General features: G+C 51.0%; 2 protein-coding genes across 2 annotated transcripts; one reads left to right on the top strand and one right to left on the bottom strand.

The window, feature by feature from the left end:
- Positions 1 to 1,360: 1,360 nt before the first annotated feature.
- Positions 1,361 to 2,317, bottom strand: LOC309603344 (olfactory receptor 14C36-like; the record flags this gene model as incomplete). The annotated part of the gene is made up of 1 exon (XM_082338214.1): positions 1,361 to 2,317. One exon carries the CDS (start codon positions 2,315 to 2,317, stop codon positions 1,361 to 1,363), a length of 957 nt encoding a protein of 318 aa, XP_082194340.1.
- A 6,120-nt stretch (positions 2,318 to 8,437) lies between these two features.
- LOC309603343 (olfactory receptor 6M1-like) lies at positions 8,438 to 9,385 on the top strand (the record flags this gene model as incomplete). The annotated part of the gene is made up of 1 exon (XM_082338213.1): positions 8,438 to 9,385. The coding sequence occupies one exon, from the start codon at positions 8,438 to 8,440 to the stop codon at positions 9,383 to 9,385; it is 948 nt and encodes a 315-aa protein (XP_082194339.1).
- Positions 9,386 to 18,975: the final 9,590 nt, after the last annotated feature.

Below are 18,975 nucleotides of genomic sequence, written 5' to 3'. Positions count from 1 at the left end.
CAGACAGGAGCATTTGCAATGAGCCTGTCCGAGGCAGGTGAGATGAATCTCCCTGGGCCAGTGGGGTTTGTTCCTGGAGTCACACACATCTGTGAGGTGCCCATATCTCAGCTGGCCTCATGCACTCCTCATACACACAGGGGTGTTCAGAGGCACGAGCCCTTCCCTTGCATGTGCGGAGGCAGGGCACTGCAGCAGGCATAATGGCTCTATGGCCTCCTGCTGCCACTGCCAGAGGCTGGAAGGCACCTCAGCCCTGTGGTGTATCGCCCTGCTCTGCACCTGTCTGAGATGCCCCTCGTCATGAGGAATGGACCCAGGGACCTCGGCTCAAGGAAGCACATCCCAATGCTGCATTCGGGTGGTTTCCCAGGGGATGTTGCTCCCAACGTGAAGTGACCTGGAGGCAGTGTCTATCCCACAGGCCTCCTTGGAACCCCAAGGAATAGCTGATGGCATTTCTGCTCACTCAAGTTCATTTCACGTCATGTACGTGATGTGCATGCTTACATCTCCTCTGTACAATGCAAACATGGACTGCTGACCTACTCCTTTGGTGTCCTTCCATGGAGGGACAAAGAACCTCTCCGAGCTGGAGTGAGAGGCCAGTGCTGGGAATGGTGGTTGCAAGGGGCTGGTCTGTGGCCATTGCCCCGGGGCACCTTGCCCAGGGTGTCAGGCAAACATGGGCACAGACCAGACGCTGCTCTGCTGGTCCTTCAAGTCTCTCGCAGGAGGCCTGGCTGTGCAAGGGACACTGCTGTGTGCCCCAGCCCTGCACACTCACACACATTAGATGTTCACTTATGTTTTCCTCCCCAGGGCACTTGAGCTTGTTCTTGACAGCAACTCTGAAAGAAGACCTAAGCCTTCAGGCACGGCCCTGAGGAGATCACCCTTCTTTATGGAAGTGCTGCTATGGAGGCCAGCTCTGTCATGGAAGTGCCCATTGGGACCAAGCTGCCAGAGTACTCAGGGCTGACACCAACACAAGGGATCAGAAGGAGAGTGTGGAAGTGGCAAGAGAACAGCTCTTGAAGACCAAGTGCTGGTGCTCCCTGGCAGTGCTGCCATGCCGGGACTCTTTTCCCCTCCACCCATGCACACAGGAACTGTCCCTACAGCTCCAAAAAGGCCTTGGAGGAAGGATGTCAGGAAAAAAATAGTTGCTGCAGGGTCCTTTATTTTGTTTAAAAACACAGGGAGCATGGCTCCTCATTTATGCTGCCACTCAGTCAGAAAAGCAAAGCAGACAGTGAATTAGAAAGGAGATGACAACATTATCACAATTGAGAAACCACCACAAACAACAAAAAATTCAGAAGTCAGGCGGGTCCTGCAATGAGTTACATTATAACTACTATGCAGAAGATGATGGGCAGTTTATTGCTTCGAAAAAAAAGGCAGTCATAATTTTCCACACTGCATGCTTGATCTGCTGGTTCCTCATGCTGTAGATGACGGGGTTCACTGCTGGAGGCACCACTGAGTACAGCACTGCCACCACAAAGTCGAGCAGAGGGGAGGAGATGAAAGGGGGCTTCAGGTAGGCAAACATGGCAGTGCTGAGAAACAGGGAGACCACGGCCAGGTGAGGGAGGCACGTGGAAAAGGCTTTGTGGCGTCCCTGCTCAGAGGGGATCCTCAGCACGGCTCTGAAGATCTGCACATAGGACAGCACAATGAAAACAAAACATCCCAAAAAAAGAAAACCACTACCCACAAGAAGCCCAGTTTCCCTGAGGTAGGAGTGTGAGCAGGAGAGCTTAAGGATCTGAGGGATTTCACAGAAGAACTCGTCCACACTATTGCCCTTGCAGAGGGGGATTGAAAATGTATTCACAGTGTGCAAGAGACCATTGAGAAACCCAGTGCCCCCGGCAGCTGCTGCCATGTGGACACAAGCTCTGCTGCCCAGGAGGGTCCCATAGTGCAGGGGTTTGCAGATTGCCACGTAGCGATCATAGGCCATGATGGTGAGGAGACAGAATTCTGCTGAAATCAAAAATGAAAACAGAAAGAGCTGGGCAGCACATCCTGCGTAGCAGATGGCCCTGGTGTTCCAGAGGGAACTGGCCATGGATTTGGGGAGAGTGGTTGAGATGCAGCCCAGGTCAAGTACAGAAAGGTTGAGGAGGAAAAAGTACATGGGGGTGTGGAGGCAGTGGTCACAGGCGATGGCAGTGATGATGAGGCCGTTGCCCAGGAGGGCAGCCAGGTAGATGGCCAGGAAGAGCCAGAAGTGCAAGAGCTGCAGCTCCCGTGTGTCTGCCAATGCCAGGAGGAGGAACTGGGTGATGGAGCTGCGGTTGGACATTTGCTGTCTATGGGCATGGGCACTGTAATAGGAGGAAAAGACAGTGTCAAGTTAGGGAAAACTTCTCTGAGCAAAATCAAAGCCATTTCTCATACACCCTCACCCTGCTACATGCAGACACCCTTTTCCTTTTCTAGCAGACCTTCCTTCAGCTCTGTAGCTGGAGCCCTGGTTGGTGCTGGCTGAATGTGCCATGAGGAGCAGGGGCTCTGCCCACTGGCTGCCGAGAGGTCAGCCCTGCTCTGCAGCAGTGGGTTCATGGGAAGGGTGGGGGCAGGGGCCAGTCCTGGTGTTCGACCTTGTCTCATGAAACCGCTCCTAGTGCAGAAGGGGCTGTCAGCATCTGCACTCCCAGTGATAAGGAACTGAGGTGGCAGAAGGCAGTCTGAGAGGTTGGGGTTTTTGACAGCTCCTCCTCCCCTCGTACCCTGGGGAGTGTTCTTGGATGTCAGAAAGCCTCAGCATTTGTGCTGCACTCAGGGAGAACAGAGGGAGTCCTGCGAGGCAAGAGGAGTGCCTGTGGCTTAGTGCAGAGGGAGGGGAGCTGGTTTGTCCCTCCGTCTGGCTCCCAGCTGCCCTGGGCTTGCAGCTTTCTGAGGTGGAGGGTGAGCACACTCCCATATTACCCTGAAAAGCCACCAAGCACTGCTGTGAGCAGAGGGATCCACCTCAGACCACTAAATGTCTCACCCTTTCCTAAGGTCTCAGCTCCCCACTTCTAGCCCAGGACACACATGGCTCATGTCACAAATCCATCAGCATCTTCTCTGTCATAGCATCTCTGCACTTCTCCATGGTGCTTCCAGATAATACAAAGGTGCTATGTGGCAGGTTTTCATCCTGCTTCCACATCTTGGAAGGAATCCTCAAGGAGATAGCCAAGGGTCCTAATGATGGCATTTGAGTGAGGGAGATTCAGCTCATTCCCCAGCCCCACAGATTGCATTGCCCACAGCCCCACAGGTTGGATGAAAGTTGGGATATGTGTTCCCATGGACATACCTGCATGAAAGGACCCACAAGATCCACCTGTGACTTTGCAGCTAAAAATTCCCATCCCCGGAGAACCTGACAGCAAGAAGACAACAATAGCAAGAACACAGACCAGTGGAGGAACAAGGAAAAACATACATTGAGGGTGTGGCTGAGAGAGGCCAGGGCAGAGGCATTGGGGCACTCAGACAGCGTTCCCCTTCCCCAGCTGTGCACACCACCTCCCAGACACCACCATTGCCGGGCAGCTGCTCTCAGCCCCTGCGCTCTGCAGAGGGAACTGGGCCCGTGGCTGCAGAGCTGCACCACGGCTCTGCTGGAGCTCTGGCTGCAGAGGAGGTGGTTCATGCCCTGGACCCCCCAGCCCTGAGGGCAGAGGCTGTGGTGGGTGGGAGAGGAGGCAAGGGGGCTTGCTCAGAGGAAGGGGTCTGCATTGGAGGGGATCAAATGGAGGTTTCTGCGTTCTGCCTCTTACAGTACTTCTCGTTTTAGTTTCCTCTCATTCCCAGATCATATCCCTGCTGCCTGGAGATTTTCCTCCCGGGAGGTGTTTCCCTATCCAGAAACCCATCTGCATTGCCCTGTAGCCAGAGACTTACCATGTCAAGGGCTGTGAGGATCTCTTCCGCAGTGAGCTCTCACCTGTCCTCCCATGCCAGACTGCCTTTAACCTCTCTGTTACTTCTCTCCTCACCCATTGGTGCCTGCAGGCAGTGCCCTCAGCCCTGCAGAGGAGCTGATCCTGGGCAGAGCTGTCTCTCAGCAGCACTGCCTGGTAGCCATGAGCTGCCTCCATCCCAGGAGCCCAGCCCAGCTCAGCAGCAGAGGCCCAGCCCAAGGCAGCACTTTCTCTGCCCCTCTGGGCTCCCTCCAGGTGTCCCTGGGGCTCCTGGGAAACCTGCTGTGAAACAGACTGAAGTAATAACTTGTGGCCCCTCTCCCACCTCTGGAGAGATACTTCTTTCCAGCAATGCAATTTCTCCTATCAGAGAGAGAATTGGGCATGAGAATCACCGTTCCTTACTTCTGGTATGGGACAGAAAACCTGGACAGTGACAGAGCTCCTTTACCCCTGCTGCGGGAAGGGATGCCGCTGAGTCAATTGAGGCTCCTCATCCTTTGTTTGTAGTCCTGGGGCTGGAAGGGACCTCAGCTCTCATCTATGGCTGCCACAAACCCACAGGAGGTGGTATTCCTCTTGCATCCGTTCAGGTGGACACAAAATAGGAACCTGGTGCCTGGGAGCCTCTTGTCTCAGCTCCCGTAGTAATTGCTGGGGATGGAGGCAAGGAGTGTGCTGTTCAGACTCAAACACCTGGTGACATCTGAGGTGTCAGAGCTGGTCCAAGGTATGTGCAGGTAACTGCAAGCTGTAATGCAGCGGTTCACAGAGAGGGCAGTATCTGGAGGCATCATCTTTGAGCTTAGAGGGGACTTCCTTTGGCCAAGAGCAGATGCCCACGTTTAGGACATCTGAACTTTTCCCTACTCCTTATGTTCAGGGCAGCCTATTGAGGTAGTCAGGGGGGCAGATGTAGCCATTGCCATAGCCATCAGCCATTTTCTCCATCAGCTGCATACACTAGATCACCATGGACTGTAATGGCACAACACCCGTGGACATCCCTACATTGCCTAACCTAATTCAGGGCAGCTACTCAATGACCAAATACAGGCCTGTAGTGCTATGCGAGATGCCAGGGCTCTCCAGCACAACTGCGTGTTTGACACCGTTTGACTCTGTTTCCCACAGCATTCTTCTGGAGAAACTGGCTGCTCATGGCATGGATGGGTGTACTCTCTGCTGGGTAAAAAACTATCTGGATGACCAGGCCCAAAGAGTGGTGGTGGATGGAGTTCAATCCAGTTTGTGGCTGGTCACAGGTGGTGTTCCCCAGGGCTCAGTACTTGGGCCATTTCTGTTTAATATCTTTATCAATGATCTGGATGAGGGGATCGAGTGCACCCTCAGTCAGTTTGCAGACGACACCAAGTTGGGTGTTGATCTGCTGGAGGGTAGGAAGGCCCTACAGAGGGATCTGGACAGGCTGGATCGATGGGCCGAGGCCAATTGTATGAGGTCCAACAGGGCTAAGTCTCGGGTCCTGCATTTGGGTCTTGAGTGATGGACGCTCATGGGCCCCTCGTCCCTGCAATCTGGCCTCACACAGAAGAGGAGCCACCCTGCTTGTGAATTAACCATCACCCTCGGTGGTGCACATGGTTTCACTCTTCCAGTCCAAGTGGATGTGTGTAATACGGACAATTACTCACATCACACTCTCCGCATTCTTCACTTCCCCCGACTGCCAACCCTTTGCAAACAAAGTGCTGTGGTCAAAATGGGTCTCGAGGTGTGGGAAGACTGGCTAAACATCTCTGTGTGCCAGCTTGTCACAAAGTGGCACGTTGGCTGGAAGTGCAAAGGCATGGGTCCATCTTTCCTGGAAGACTTGTGAGGAAATGGAGGGAGCAGTGGGTTCTATCAGCCCCTGCTCTACACCCCCTGCCTGCACTGGGAAAGGAAGAAAGGGGTTGAAAGGAGAAGTGATCTGGGGCCCAGTTTAGACAAGTGCAGGGTCAGCCAGTCCACTGTGAAGTCAGGAGATCAGGAAGAAGTCCATGGGCAGAGGTTTGTGCTCTGCCAGACAGTGCCAGAGGATGGGGCTGGCCTGCTGACATGGAGTGCAAAGGAGGTCCTATTTTCATGAGCCCTGTGGAGAAAGGGGGACTAAGAGCCTGTCTACTCAGGGAGAAGGAAAGTCTTCTTACATGTCATCAGGGAGGAGACTCCCAAAGCCCTGAAGAATGAGATTCCTCTCTCTCAGCTTTAGGGGAACAATTCCACCCAAAGAGAGATACCTTGTCCTATTTCAGATGCACTACGATGGGCAGAGAGGCCTTCACAATGTTGCCAGTTTTAGCACCAAACCCTCAGGACATCGGCTTCCTTCTGGACTGGAAGGAGACAGTCAGGTGGCCCCTAGACAGCAATGAATGATCTCTGCAAATCTCCCAGAGGTCTGCAATGAAGAAGCCAGGTGTTGATTTGTCAGTCAGGGCTCCCCTTGCAAGTGCAGAAGAGGAATCGACTCCTCTCCTCTACCTTTAGAAATCCATTTCTGCAATAAGTTGAACTGTGTTCTGAACTTCATTGGCAAACCCCAGGAAAACTAAGGCGATTACTCTGACACTAAAAACCACCTATCCTTTAGGTGTCCAACATTATAAAGACAAGGCAGGTAGCATGGAAGTCACTCCACAGAAGCTGCTCTCACCGTTAAACATCTCCTGACAGCACCTTTTAAGATTTGGTGCTTCTCCCTCACAAAATACTTCACAGAATGGATCTCGACTTCTGCAGGGATTAGGTCACCGAGCTGCCAGCTATCACTGTCATTAATCTCCCCTCACCCTCTCAGAGCTGCTCTGCTGAGGAACCCTTTAGCACCCAAGGCCATGAATCCTCGGGGAACGTACCGAAGGCCTTAGAAATGTTCTCCACAAAAGGGGAAGAAAAATGGGAGACTCCTTCAGTCTGGAGGAAGTGCCTCAGCACAAATGGCATTCCCAGCTGACCCACAAAGGCTTTACAGGAGCCTTGAAAGGAGCCCTGATAGACTGTTCTTTAGGGGTTGTGGGAGGAAAGGAGATGGTGCTTCACACAAAGTCTGCTGGGCTTCTCTTTCCCCCCGCTAATGCTCCCAGCACATCATAGATTCATGTCAGTGGTTTGTCACATTTCACCTTGATTTTCATTGATTTGGCTGTTTTTTAAATTCCTGGCCTGCCTGCCTTCTTACCTGCTACCCTCCTTTGATATCCCTCCTTTCCCTGTGATATTTCTCGGGAAGCGAGACCTGTGTCAGGATCTCTGCCCCTTCCTTTGATGTGGGCTTGTTGGCCCATCTCAGCTAAGCTGCACAGAGCCGGATGGGTCTGAGGTTTTCAGGCTTGTGTAGGTTTTGTGAGCAAAACCAGCAGGACAGGAAGGAGATGGCCCGCATAGGGGAAGGCTGTTTGGAAAGAAGCGCTGCACCAGGAATTCAAACGTTCCAAGCCCTCAGATAATAAATTCTTGACTTGGTAAGGATGAACTCCTTACCAAACCAGGCTTCATTCCACAGGAAAGAAAAGAAAAACAGAAAAAGAAACAAAACCCCAAACACCACAGGAGGGAGAAGGCTCAGTCTCTCATTAGTTTATTTAGTTTCTTCATTTGTTTGCTCTACAAGGTAATTTTTATCCCCCAACTGAATGAATTTCCCTTCTCCGCCTCCCTCCCCCCCATCTTTTTAAATCTTGTTCTGCTCTTAGGTGTTTGCTTTGTTTATTCCCCTCTTCTCTGCTGCTTTTCAAATCTTCTTTTCTTTTTCCCTCCGACAGCCAGAAAGGTTTATCAAAACTGTTTTTCAGCAGGAAAGTTGTCAGTGACAGAGGAGGAATCTGTTAATAAAGCTTTCTGTTCTACCCGACAAAGTTCAAGCGTGGATGGAAAGACAGTCCTGAAAATGGAAGAGTTTTAAACACGGGATGTTTGTCTTCTCCCTCTTTGGCTCTGACTTTCCCTGAAAACCAAACCTTAACCAGGGAATAAAACTTCCCTCTTCTCTCACTCTCCTTCTTACCTTTACTTCCCACACGCCCCCTCATTGGTCACCATCTTCATGCCACCTTCTCTCTCTTTCTGTCCTAATCAAAAGGTTAAAGGCACTTGGCTGCACTGTTTTATCTTGCACTAGAATGCATTATAGCTCATCCTAAAAGATACCTTTAAATAGATTAGAATAAAACCGGTTGAGAAACGTCTGTTTCTTCCTCACTGACTGTAAAGGGACTGTTGGGTAAAGAGCTCAAATACAATAACTTGCATCATGTTTATAGTGGATTCCTGCTCTAACCCCCATACTACGTTTGCTCCTAGCGCATAAAAGGTGTCTTCTTGCTCTAGCTTGATTCTTCTCTCCTCTCTTCTGTTTTCCTTCCAGCCGTTGCATGAATGTCTCCGTGAACGCCTTTTCTCATCCTTCTACATTCTTTCGTTCTGTCTCATCTTCTTGTAACCTCCTGAAGCATTGTTTCCTCCACTGACCATCTGCCCTTGCTCACTGCAGCTCCGATGTAGAAATGTTGAACCACACAACTGTCACAGAGTTCCTTCTCTTGGGCTTCCCCTCCCGCCACCATCAGCAGCGCTCAATGGCAATCCCTCTCCTGGCTTCAGACCTGGTGATCTTAGTGGGAAACTTGCTGATCATTGCCCTCGTTCTGCCTGGAAGAGACCTCTGCAGGCCCATGTACTTTTTCCTCTGTAACCTCTCCTGCTTGGAGATCTTCATCGCTACATCCATCATACCCAAAGCCATAGGAAACTTGCTGATGGGCAGCAAAGCCATTTCCTTCCCAGGCTGCTTAACTCAGGGCTACTTCTACTCCCTTCTGGGCTCAGTCGAGTTTGTCCTTCTGGCTCTCATGTCCTATGACCGCTGTGTGGCCATATGCCACCCTCTGCAGTACCCCATGCTCATGAACGGTCAGCTTTGCCTTCAGCTACTCTTGGGTTCGTGGGCTGCAGGCTTCCTGGCCACCATTGTCTCCACTGTCCTGGTTGCCAGGATGCCCTTCTGCAATGCCAATCGTATTGACCACTTCTTCTGCGACAGCGTGCTTTTGATCAAGTTGTCCTGGGTGCAAACACAGATTGTTGAGCTGATCACCTTCATGGCCTCATCCATCATCCTACTTGGCTCCCTGGGCATGACAGCAGTGCCCTACCTTTACATCATTAACACCATATTTAGGTTGTCCTCAGCTTCCTCACGGCACAAGGCATTCTCTACATGCTCCTCTCACTTCACCATTGCCATCTTGGGCTACGGCAGCTGCATATTTATGTATGCCCAGCCTTCAAGTCACCACATGTCCTACAACAAGGCAGTGGCCCTTCTCAACACAGTGGTAACTCCTTTGATGAGTCCCTTTCTTTTCAGCCTGAGGAACCAGATGATGAAAGATGCCCTCAAGGCAGGCTTGAAGAGAAGGGTGATCATCTTCAGGCAACAGCTTTCCACCTAAGAAGAGTTTTTGTAAGTGGATTTTGGAAGGGGAGAGCGGTGGGGAGGGCAAACACATGATGATGACATATTTGCAGGAATGAGACCTTTCTTTCTTAGCAGTGTAAAGATTCCTGAAATGAATATCACACCAGGTTCTCTCCTGCAAGAGATCACCATAAGAAGACCCTGCCTAGCAATGCCTTTCAAATGACCTACAAGCACTTTACAAACCCTGGTGAATACCACAATGGCATTTTCTACGTGTGGAAACCGAGACAGAAAGCAACAAGCAGAGGGCTTCATCCCTCCATGGCACGCCCAGTTCTCAACAAGCTTCACCCTCCTCCAGTTCTGATGCAACTTCTCCTTGCTTCTAAATCTGGTTTCCTGATTATTTTGGTGGCAGATCTTTGTTGAACCTCTTCATCTTTAAGAAATGACAAAAAATAGGTGGGGCACAATCAAAAGAACAATAATGGCTTTATTTCTCTACCAAGTGATGCTTACATCTCCATTAACCTCCTGGTTAGAACAAAAACATGCCTGAAATCAAGTCCAGTTTAACTGCCTCGGATTACCTCTCTTCCGCTTTGGTACAAAATCTTGAATATTGGTCAGAAATGTAGTTTTGAGTAACAAGGCAGCTGTCTGCAGATCAGGTCTGGTGAAGTAAATGTCCAGTCCTTGATGCAATGCTCTCAGAGCCAATACTTCAGCTGATCTAGCAAATTCAGGGGAATTAACTTATTCCAACACAGACTTTTATGACTGTAATGTCTAAAAAGATGAATTCATTGCCTGGTCTCCTTTGACAGCGGGGAGGAAGGAGCAGTACAGAGGATGGTGTCATCTCCTCCTATAGTGGTCTATGGCACTTCAGGGGAACTGTACTTAGCACAGGCTCGGCAGCTTAACTTTTCAATACCTAGTGCCAGGTGCACTGACCCACGTGCTGGGCAACGTCTGGTGATTTGCACAAGTGAGGGACTCCTGTTCAGCGGGGGCCATCCTTTGAAGACACGAGGGTTACAACTATACCTTAAGGTCTCTCCAGAATTAAACGGAAATATCTCCTCTAATCCCTGTCACAGCGTTGCCATTTTGTAATTTTCCTGGATTACTTTTCACTCATGATTGGCAAGAAAAATGTTCTTTTTTGGAAAGAGAATCAAAAGCATGATTTGCTCATTCATTTAAATGAAAATATGGGATTGTCATGCAACGCGAGAGATTTCTTTGCATTTGAACTGAGACAGTTTTCTTGCATTGAATAAATAACTTCCCTGCCAAGCTGCAGAAACACTGAAATACATAAATGATTCCATCAAGCTGGCACACATGTTACCAATATAGAAAACTAAGATGGATGAGTGTAGGCTGAAATGCCTAAGTTAGGGAGATGAATCCTGTCCCATCCAAGCTGGTAATGAATGCCAACAATGTTTCTTCCGTGAAGAGATTTTGAAATCACAGATGATGATTTAGCTTAGCTGTTTCAGGCATGTTATTGTGATAAATCCTACCCACAGCCTCTTGTGCATCAATGGCTCTGATATTTTGGGGTAGATAGCTTAGGTTTGACTGAATCCCCACTGGTACCTCTAGGCAGCAAATACCTGAGGCCCTTGTCTTGCTCTAACGGCATGTCCTCCAGACTGATCACCTTATTCACCTCCTTCACACCAGGGAAAGGGCTGGGTGCAGCTGTGGGCATCGTTCCTTCAGGAAAGTGCTCCTTAGAGTTAAGGCACAGCTCCCTCCGAGAGCTCTTCCTTACAAGACGTAGGAACAAGGCTGTGCCAGGCGCTGCTTCCTCTAGTCTACACAGACACCAAACTGTATTTCACGCCACACGTGCATGCAGAACATCCTTACTGGCAGCCTACAAAACAAAACAAAGCACACCATACAGACCTCACTTGAATTCATGTACTTGGGGTGGATGAAACACAGAAGTACAGGACTATGTGTCTGGGCTGCAGGGAATGCTCATGGGGCCAGATGAGACCCAGGAGACATGGAAGTGGTGCACTATGAGCAGCATCACCTGGGGACCAGCGTCTCTTCCATGTGATGGGTGTGGACAGGAAATACCACGCTTCCTTAAGTGGACAGAAGTCCCCTAAATAGCTGCCCACCTCGCTGGCACTTGAGCAGGATGAATAATGGATACTTTTTTTTTTTAGCGACTAAATTGAAAATGCACATAAATAAAGAGTAGAAGCATCCCAGTTCACTCTGAGGACTTTATTAAAGGAACAAAGAACTCTTCTGCTGCACTTGAAACCAAGTCTTTCTTTTGTACAGCCAGGAGGTTAGTACCTGTTTTGTGGGTTGCCAGTGACCCGAAGACAAAACCAGTCTTAGTCAGCTCAGACAAATTTTACCTTGAAAGTACCTCTTTCTTTTGATTGATGAGACTGACTCATTGCAAATGGCTTCTGTGGAGACATTAACAGCGATCTGAGATGAATCCCTCCCAAATCACCTCCTCTTGGTTCCTCCTGCTGCCCAGCGGAAGAGAAACATTTCCCATTCATGATTCATCAGGTCCTAAGGTGGGTGACTCTATGCTCACCACTTAACAGATCTCTCTCCACCGGCCACAGAAAGGGGCCTCAGATCAGAGGCTTGGGAGTCGCAGGGTGGGTGAGGGTGGGGGGATGCCCCCTATATGAAGGAGCAGCTCAGATATATGGAGCTCCTCTATGAGATGGGCAACAGGTTGAGTTAGCTTGTGTGAGTGAGGATGAGAGGAGGAGTGAGTAAGGGTGACAGTGTCTTGGCAGTTACCAACTACTTGATCAGGTAGAATAGGCAGAAAAAGTCTTCTGACAGCAACCCAAAGAAGTCTCCAGGTTAATGAGCAGGTTTCTATGGGGAGCTGCAAGTGCCCTGGCATTCAGTGGCCAGGCAATGCAAGAGGGTGGGATGACTTCTTAGCAGAGCTGCCAAGTGGGCCAACAAGGATGATGCTCACCTGGATCTGGTCCTGGCCAACAAGGAAGAGCTGCCCAGGGATGTGATCATCAGTGTCTGCCTCAGCTGTTGTGACCAGGAAATAGGGGGGTCCCAGATGTCAAAAGAAGACCCGCAGCAGAGCACAGGCTGGTGGACTCCACAGAAGAAGACTTTGAGTTGCTCGGGGGACCGATACAAGTGGTGCCATAGGGAGCAGCTCTGAAGGGTGAACGATCTAAGAAAATCTGACAGGCCTTACAGAACAGACTCTTCCAAGGACAAGAAAGATCTCTCCAGGTTCCCATGAAAAAAAAAAACCAAAACATTCATCTTGTGAGGCTGCTTGTCTGAACTGATGGAGCTCCAGGGCAAAAAGGCAGCACCCAGGAGCTGGTAACAGGGGAATCTGCAAAGAAGGAATTGAGAAACCTTGCCCCAGGATGAAGGGAGGATGCCAAAGCCAAAGGTTCCATAGGCTTTGGAGTGGCAGGGATGGGTAGCAAAAGCAAAACGAGCTGATAGAGGCTTAGAGGGCCATGCAGAAAGAGTCACACTCTGCCTGGAGGCCAGAAACAAGTGGGCACTGCAGAGGTTTGCATCATGAATGCATGCCTCAGCCTAGCAGATGGGGATTCCCCCTGCTGGGGGTGGTTGTGCCAGTCCATCTCCATAGGTCTCGACGGTGCAGACTCTCCTTGAAGACATTCCTGCAACCCAAATACGCTGGGATTCATGCAGAACTGGCTATTCAAAATCAAGCATTTGATTCACTTTGCCTCTTTGCTTTGACAGCTTTTCACTTTGACTACACTCCTGAAATCTCTCTAATAAGCCTCATAAGAACTGAAGACTAAAGGGAAATTCTGCCCAGGCTTGGCTCCTTGTGGTGCTTTGTGTGGCAATGAGCCCTCTGGTGCCGAGTTCCTGAACTGCAGCTCCTGAAAGGCTGACCAAGCCTCCAGAGAAGTAAAAGCAGCACAGCTGAAGGTTTGGGAGGGTGTTAGCAGGCCCTGGTGAAGGCCATTGCTGAAGAGACCATGCAGGGAATGAGCAGACAAGGCTCCTGTCCCTGGGGGATGGTGAAGCAGAGAGTCGGAGGCACTTGGGACAGGAGGAAATTTCAATGTGGAGATCACCGTGAAAGCCCTTGATGTGCTTCACCAAGCAGGATGGCCAAGCCCTGACTCCCATTCCAGAGATCCTTTCCCTCTTGTGATGCTCTGGGCTCTTCCTGGGGCATTGTGATGTGGGAGCGTGTGATGGGAGGCGCAGGTCAGTGGTAGGACACCTGCCAGGCTCTATGGAGGGTGGGTGAGGAGGAGGCAACAAGGCGCTGGAGCTGTAAGGACCTCATGTCCTCTCATGGGTCTCAGTGGAAGAGACAGAAGCCATAGCTGAGTGGACAAGGGTCCCAGTTCTGTTGGGGTGTCAAAGCCCCACCAAGGCCCTTGGCCATCCCCACCACAGCTACACTGACCTGTGCCTGTGCCTGCTTCCTTGCTTCCAGCACCAAGCTCTGTGTCTCTGGGCATTTGCCAATGCCTCTGAGTTCCCCACAACCCATCCCGTTTCTTCCAAAGCCTTGCTAATGCTCCTTTCTCACCCAAGAGTTCCAAGGCCCAGACATGCTAGAATCCTCTGTTTAGCTCCCCATCCCAGCACTCAGCTGCACATCCTCCTTCTGCTGCTGCCTCCAAATCAAGACTCAACCTATTTCACTTCAGCATGACAGCCCCCGACATGTCAAGTCTTCTTCCTGCCTTCAATGCACTCACTGCTGCACCTGCACTGCTCCCTCCCTGCATGCCCCTGTGTCTCACCAACCCTTCCTCTTCCCCTGCAGTGGTGGGACCTCACCCCAGGAGGGCTGTGCATCCTCCAGGCTCAGGGAGGTTTCCTGACACCCACCCAAGTGTGAGGAGTGAAGGAGGGGAGGAGAGCCAGGTCAGGTCATGGGGCACGACTGAGCACAGACACCCCAAGCAGTGGGTGTTCCCCATCTGTCAGGCTGAGCCATGCACATGCGATAGAAATGCCTGTATCATCCCTGATTTGCACAGGAGGGGCCTTCCGTCCTGCCATCTTCCCAGGACAATCGTCTTCCTCCTCCTCCACCATCAGACATCCACTGCTTTCCATTGTTGGCTTCAGACATGGTTTTAAGGATTTGCTAACACCATCAGCCATCAGCTTGTTTCTCCCTGACTTCTCCCAACCCTCTTTCCCAGACACAAGGCCCATCACTGCTGCTCAGGGCCACTGACTCTTCAGAAGAGGCCTTGAGCATTTTGGATCTTCCTCGTGCTTTTTATAATCTTCCTACTTTTAAAAAAAAAAAAAAAAAAAAAAAAGATCCTGCCGTTTTTAGGGAAATCACAGAAACATCCAAGGGAATCATGCTTTGGGCACTGTCCTGGCATTTGGGAAACTGTACCATGCTCTCTTGTCCCTCTCTCCTGGACACTTAAAGAGGACTCACATTTCTCTGAACTGAAATTTTAGGTGTTGCCAGGAATCTCAGGAGGCATGGCATACAGATTCCAGGGCTCAGGGAGCTGGTCAGATGCCTCGTCTTTCTTTCCGCAATGATGGCTTCAATGCCCAGGTCATTTCTGGACTCTCTACATGGATGCTGACATTCCTTGAGCAACTGGCTCTGAAAGGATTAACACTGTAGGCTCTTATTTTTGGAGGGTATAAAGACAGTAAAAGAGAAGAAGTTGGCTTTGGGCAAAGGAAAAGGGAAGCAAAGGATGTGGTCATGACTGTTTGGGGACACCTGTGAAGCAGCCCTCAACCTGATGTGAATGACTTCTGGGGTCACGGAGAACCTGAGCGCTCTCTCTCTCTAATTGGAAACCATTAAAGGGAAGGAAGGACAGCATCATTCAGGCTGGAGGGGACCTCGGGAGGTGTCTGGACCAACCTCCTGCTCAAAGCAGGGTCAGACAGAGTACTCAGGCCTTTATCCAAGCACATCTTGATCACATTCAAGGATCCCAGTGCACGCTCCCTGGGAAACAGCTTTCACTGCTTGACTATCCTTATGCTGAGAAAGTTTCTCTCTCTATCTAGCCTGACCCTCTCTTGTTTCAGCCCATGGCCTCTTGTCCTTGTGTCATGGACATGAGCCTGACTCCATCTTCCTGGGAACTGTGTAATGCTGCTACATGTTTCTCACAAGATCTTCTCTACTCCCGTCTGAACAAGCCCAGCTCTCTAAGCCTCTTCTTACAATAAAAGTTCTCCTATCCTACTGACCTTGGTGGCCCTCCACTGAACTGGTTCCAGTATGTTGAGGTCTCTCTGGCATTGTGGCATGTCAAAACCTAGGAAAATATTCCAGATATGGTGTCAAAAGTGCTGAGCAGACTGGCTGTGCTCCAGTTCATACAGCCCAGGATGCTGTTGGCCCTCTTTCCTGATTGCTCCTCTTTTGCCTAATGGAAACCAAAGACCACCAAAGCCTTTCCCACAGAGCTGCTGCCCACCTGGGCAGTCCCTGGTCCATGTCACTGCATGGGCTTAGTCGACCTCAAGGGCACAACTTTCTGCCTATCCTGAGGTTCCTATTGGCCCATCACTCCAGCTTGTCTTTGTCCTTTGGGATGGCCACCCTGCCCTCCAGTGCAGTGTCTGCTCTCCTCAATGTGGTGTCTTCTACAAATGCTATGAAAAAGCACTCTCTCATCTCCTCCAGGTCATTAAAAGCCCGTTAAACAGGGAAGGTTGCAGCACAGACCCCTGCAGGACCCTACCAGCTAGATGCCTCCAGGCAGAGTGCCACGCATTCACCACGTCCCTCTGAGCCTGACCATCCATCTGGTTATTTACCCATCTACTCATCCACTGAGGCAGACCAGAATATCCTAACTTGGGCACAAGAATATTGTGGAGGGGTAATGTTGAAAAGTTCACTGACTTCCAGGTCAGAAGACAACCACTGCTCACCCTGGGTCCAGCAGTAATATCCTTTCAGCACAGAAAGCAAAGAGGATGGGGAGAGACAAGCTCCCCTAGGTAGATCCAGTCCCCTTCTCTTTCAGACACCCAGAAATGGGATCCAGGTGAACATGATCTGGGGCACAGCCATTTGCTTCTCTGCACATCCTTTGGGCATTTTAGAAAGGTGCCTGCAACGTTTGCATTTTCCCCATTGTCAAGGAGTTCCCACAGACTCCATGGACTTTGAAGATGCTGGAGAGTGGCCTGGCTGTGCCATTGGCCTGCTCACTCGGCTCCCTGCCATGCTGCCCCTCCTGTCCCATACACTGGGAAGCATTTGCTCAAGTCATCCCTGACTTGATCCCCATGCACTGCTGGTTGATCTCCTCCAGAGTCCTGCCCTGAGTCACAGAGGCCTGGGAGACCTTGCTGGGGAAGGCTGAGGCAAAGAGGACAGACAGAATCTCACATCTATCTACACCTGCTCTTCCTAAATTCAGCAGTGGCCACAAAGGATCTTTGTTTTTCCTTTAACTGTTCCTGAAGCAGAAAACACTCCTTATGGTGCCCTTCAATTGCCTTTCAAGTTTAGACTGAGTTTCGATCTGGACCCTTGCTGTGCTTGGAGGATGCTGTCCTTGAAGAGCAGCTGTCCTGAGCTCTGCCACCATGTCACAGCTCTGTCTGCTCAGGAACAGCTCCAGCTCTGCCTGCCTGTGCCCCTGGCTGAGGGCACTGCTGCACATTTGGGCTGAAGCAACAGAGCTGTGGAACCAGCCAAGCTCTGACTCACCATAATGAACCCTGGTACAAAACATCCAAGACCCCGTGGTTGCAAAAGCAGAGACATGGTGTGGGCAAAATAGAGCTGCATGTCTTCCTAGCCCCAGGTGCCTATTTCATTGAACTGAGGATAAGTCCCCATCTTGAAGAAATAAGATCTTTCCTTGTCACCTTCCTGGGTGTCCTGCCTAATGATGGGACAAAGAAAAGGGGTTTCTCATGCCACAGTCTTTTCCTAATATGAGAAATGACAGTGCTGGAAGTGTCTCTCTGCAGCTGAGGGAGGGAACATCAGTGATGAGTTCAGCCTGTTTCACAGCAGGTTCCCCTGGAGCCCCAGGGACATGTGGAGGGAGCCCAGAGGGGCAGAGAAAGTGGTGCCTTGGGCTAGGCCTCTGCTGCTGAGCTGGGCTGGGCTCCTGGGATGGAGGGAGCTGAGGGCAAGTGGGCAGCACTGCAGAGAGACAGCTCTGCCCAGGAGCAGCTCCTCTGCAAAGCGCAGCAGGGCTGAGGGCACTGCCTGCAAGTGCTGAGAGGAGAGGAATGAGGCAGAGAGACTGTAAAGGCAGTGTGGAGTGGGAGGATGCTGAGAGCTCACTGCATGGGAGAGATCTTCACATCCCTGTACATGGTAAGTCTCTGGCTGCAGGACAATGTAGCTGGTGTTCCTGGAGGGACATCCAAAGGCTGCTACATCCCACAGCCTATACGATTTTCAGGAGGATTCTCAGAGTTTCTCTAACGTAGAGGAGAAGGACGTGCTGCTGAGGAGGACTTCCGTGTGCGCTGTCAGAAGAATAGGGCATGATGGCCCCCTTCTTCTGGGGTTTTGAAGATCGGTGCGCACCTGTGGGTGCCCAGGGTTGTTCTTCAGAGCAGGGTCACCACGCCCCAGGGGGCTGTGCACCAGGGCAGGGACTCTGCCGTCTGACCGGGTCAGCACTCAGCCTGCCCAGGGAGTGCCCTTCAAAGCTGCGGGGAGAACCTGTGGGTGGAAGCAGGGCAGGATCCCTCTGCTGCCCAGAGGGTGCAGCGTGGGTCAGGGCTGCTCAGACTTCTACATCACCCAGCGGACATTTGCAGAGGGTCATTTTAAAGAGGGATGTCAAGGTAGGAGATTGCCTGAAAGGGAAGAAATCTGTGCTTTGAGTTTTTCCACTCTTGGTTGGCTGGGTGGGCAGTGGGAGATGGGAATTTGTTTCTCTGCTCTGGAGTAGGCAATGAGACCCCAGTTCTCGTCAGGACTTGTCTGAGCTGCTCCTTAGCCCCTGCACACACAGAGATGCCCCTGGGCAGTGCCCTGGTGCCAGGAGGTGCCTGCAGGGCAGAGCTGAGCACACAGCAAGTGGGATGGGGTCTGTGACCATGGAGAGGGAGGAGATGTGGGGACAGAGAAAGGGGTCGTGGCCAATAAGAGCTCCAGGCAGCAGAGACATGGGCAGCTGAGAGCAGGGCTGATGGACAGAGCGGCTGTCCTCACTCTGCACTAAGGGACAGTCCCTTTGCCCAATCTCAGCACCCACAAGGTTTCCCTTGCAGTGCAGCAGAAATGCCAGGCATTGCTGCATTCAAACCACTCCTCAGCTGTGCTGGGGCAACTAGAGCAGAAGGCACAACCCGAACTCCCCACAGCTCTGCTCTGCAGTCAGGTGAATTGGGAGCCACAATGCTGAAAAGCTCTTTGATATCACAAGTAGATTTAATCTGAGATCACCCCGAGTTCCTATTTACCTGTTGCTGTATGGCAGGACTGAGTCCTGCAGAGCCCCCAGCAGAGCCTCCTGCTCCCTGGGGCACCCTCAGCCAGCACCAACCAGAGCTCACCAAAGCTCTTTCTGAAAAGTGAAAAGCAGTTCGAGGGGTTTCTATAAGAAAGTCAGTAGATTTTTCTGAAAGCAGTCTGCCCTAACTTCTCCCTTC

This window comes from Platalea leucorodia (assembly GCF_965183815.1).
Source record: "Platalea leucorodia genome assembly, contig: HAP1_HAP1_SCAFFOLD_59, whole genome shotgun sequence".
Taxonomy (NCBI): Eukaryota; Metazoa; Chordata; class Aves; order Pelecaniformes; family Threskiornithidae; genus Platalea; species Platalea leucorodia.
This window is presented reverse-complemented; position numbering and strand designations above follow the sequence as displayed.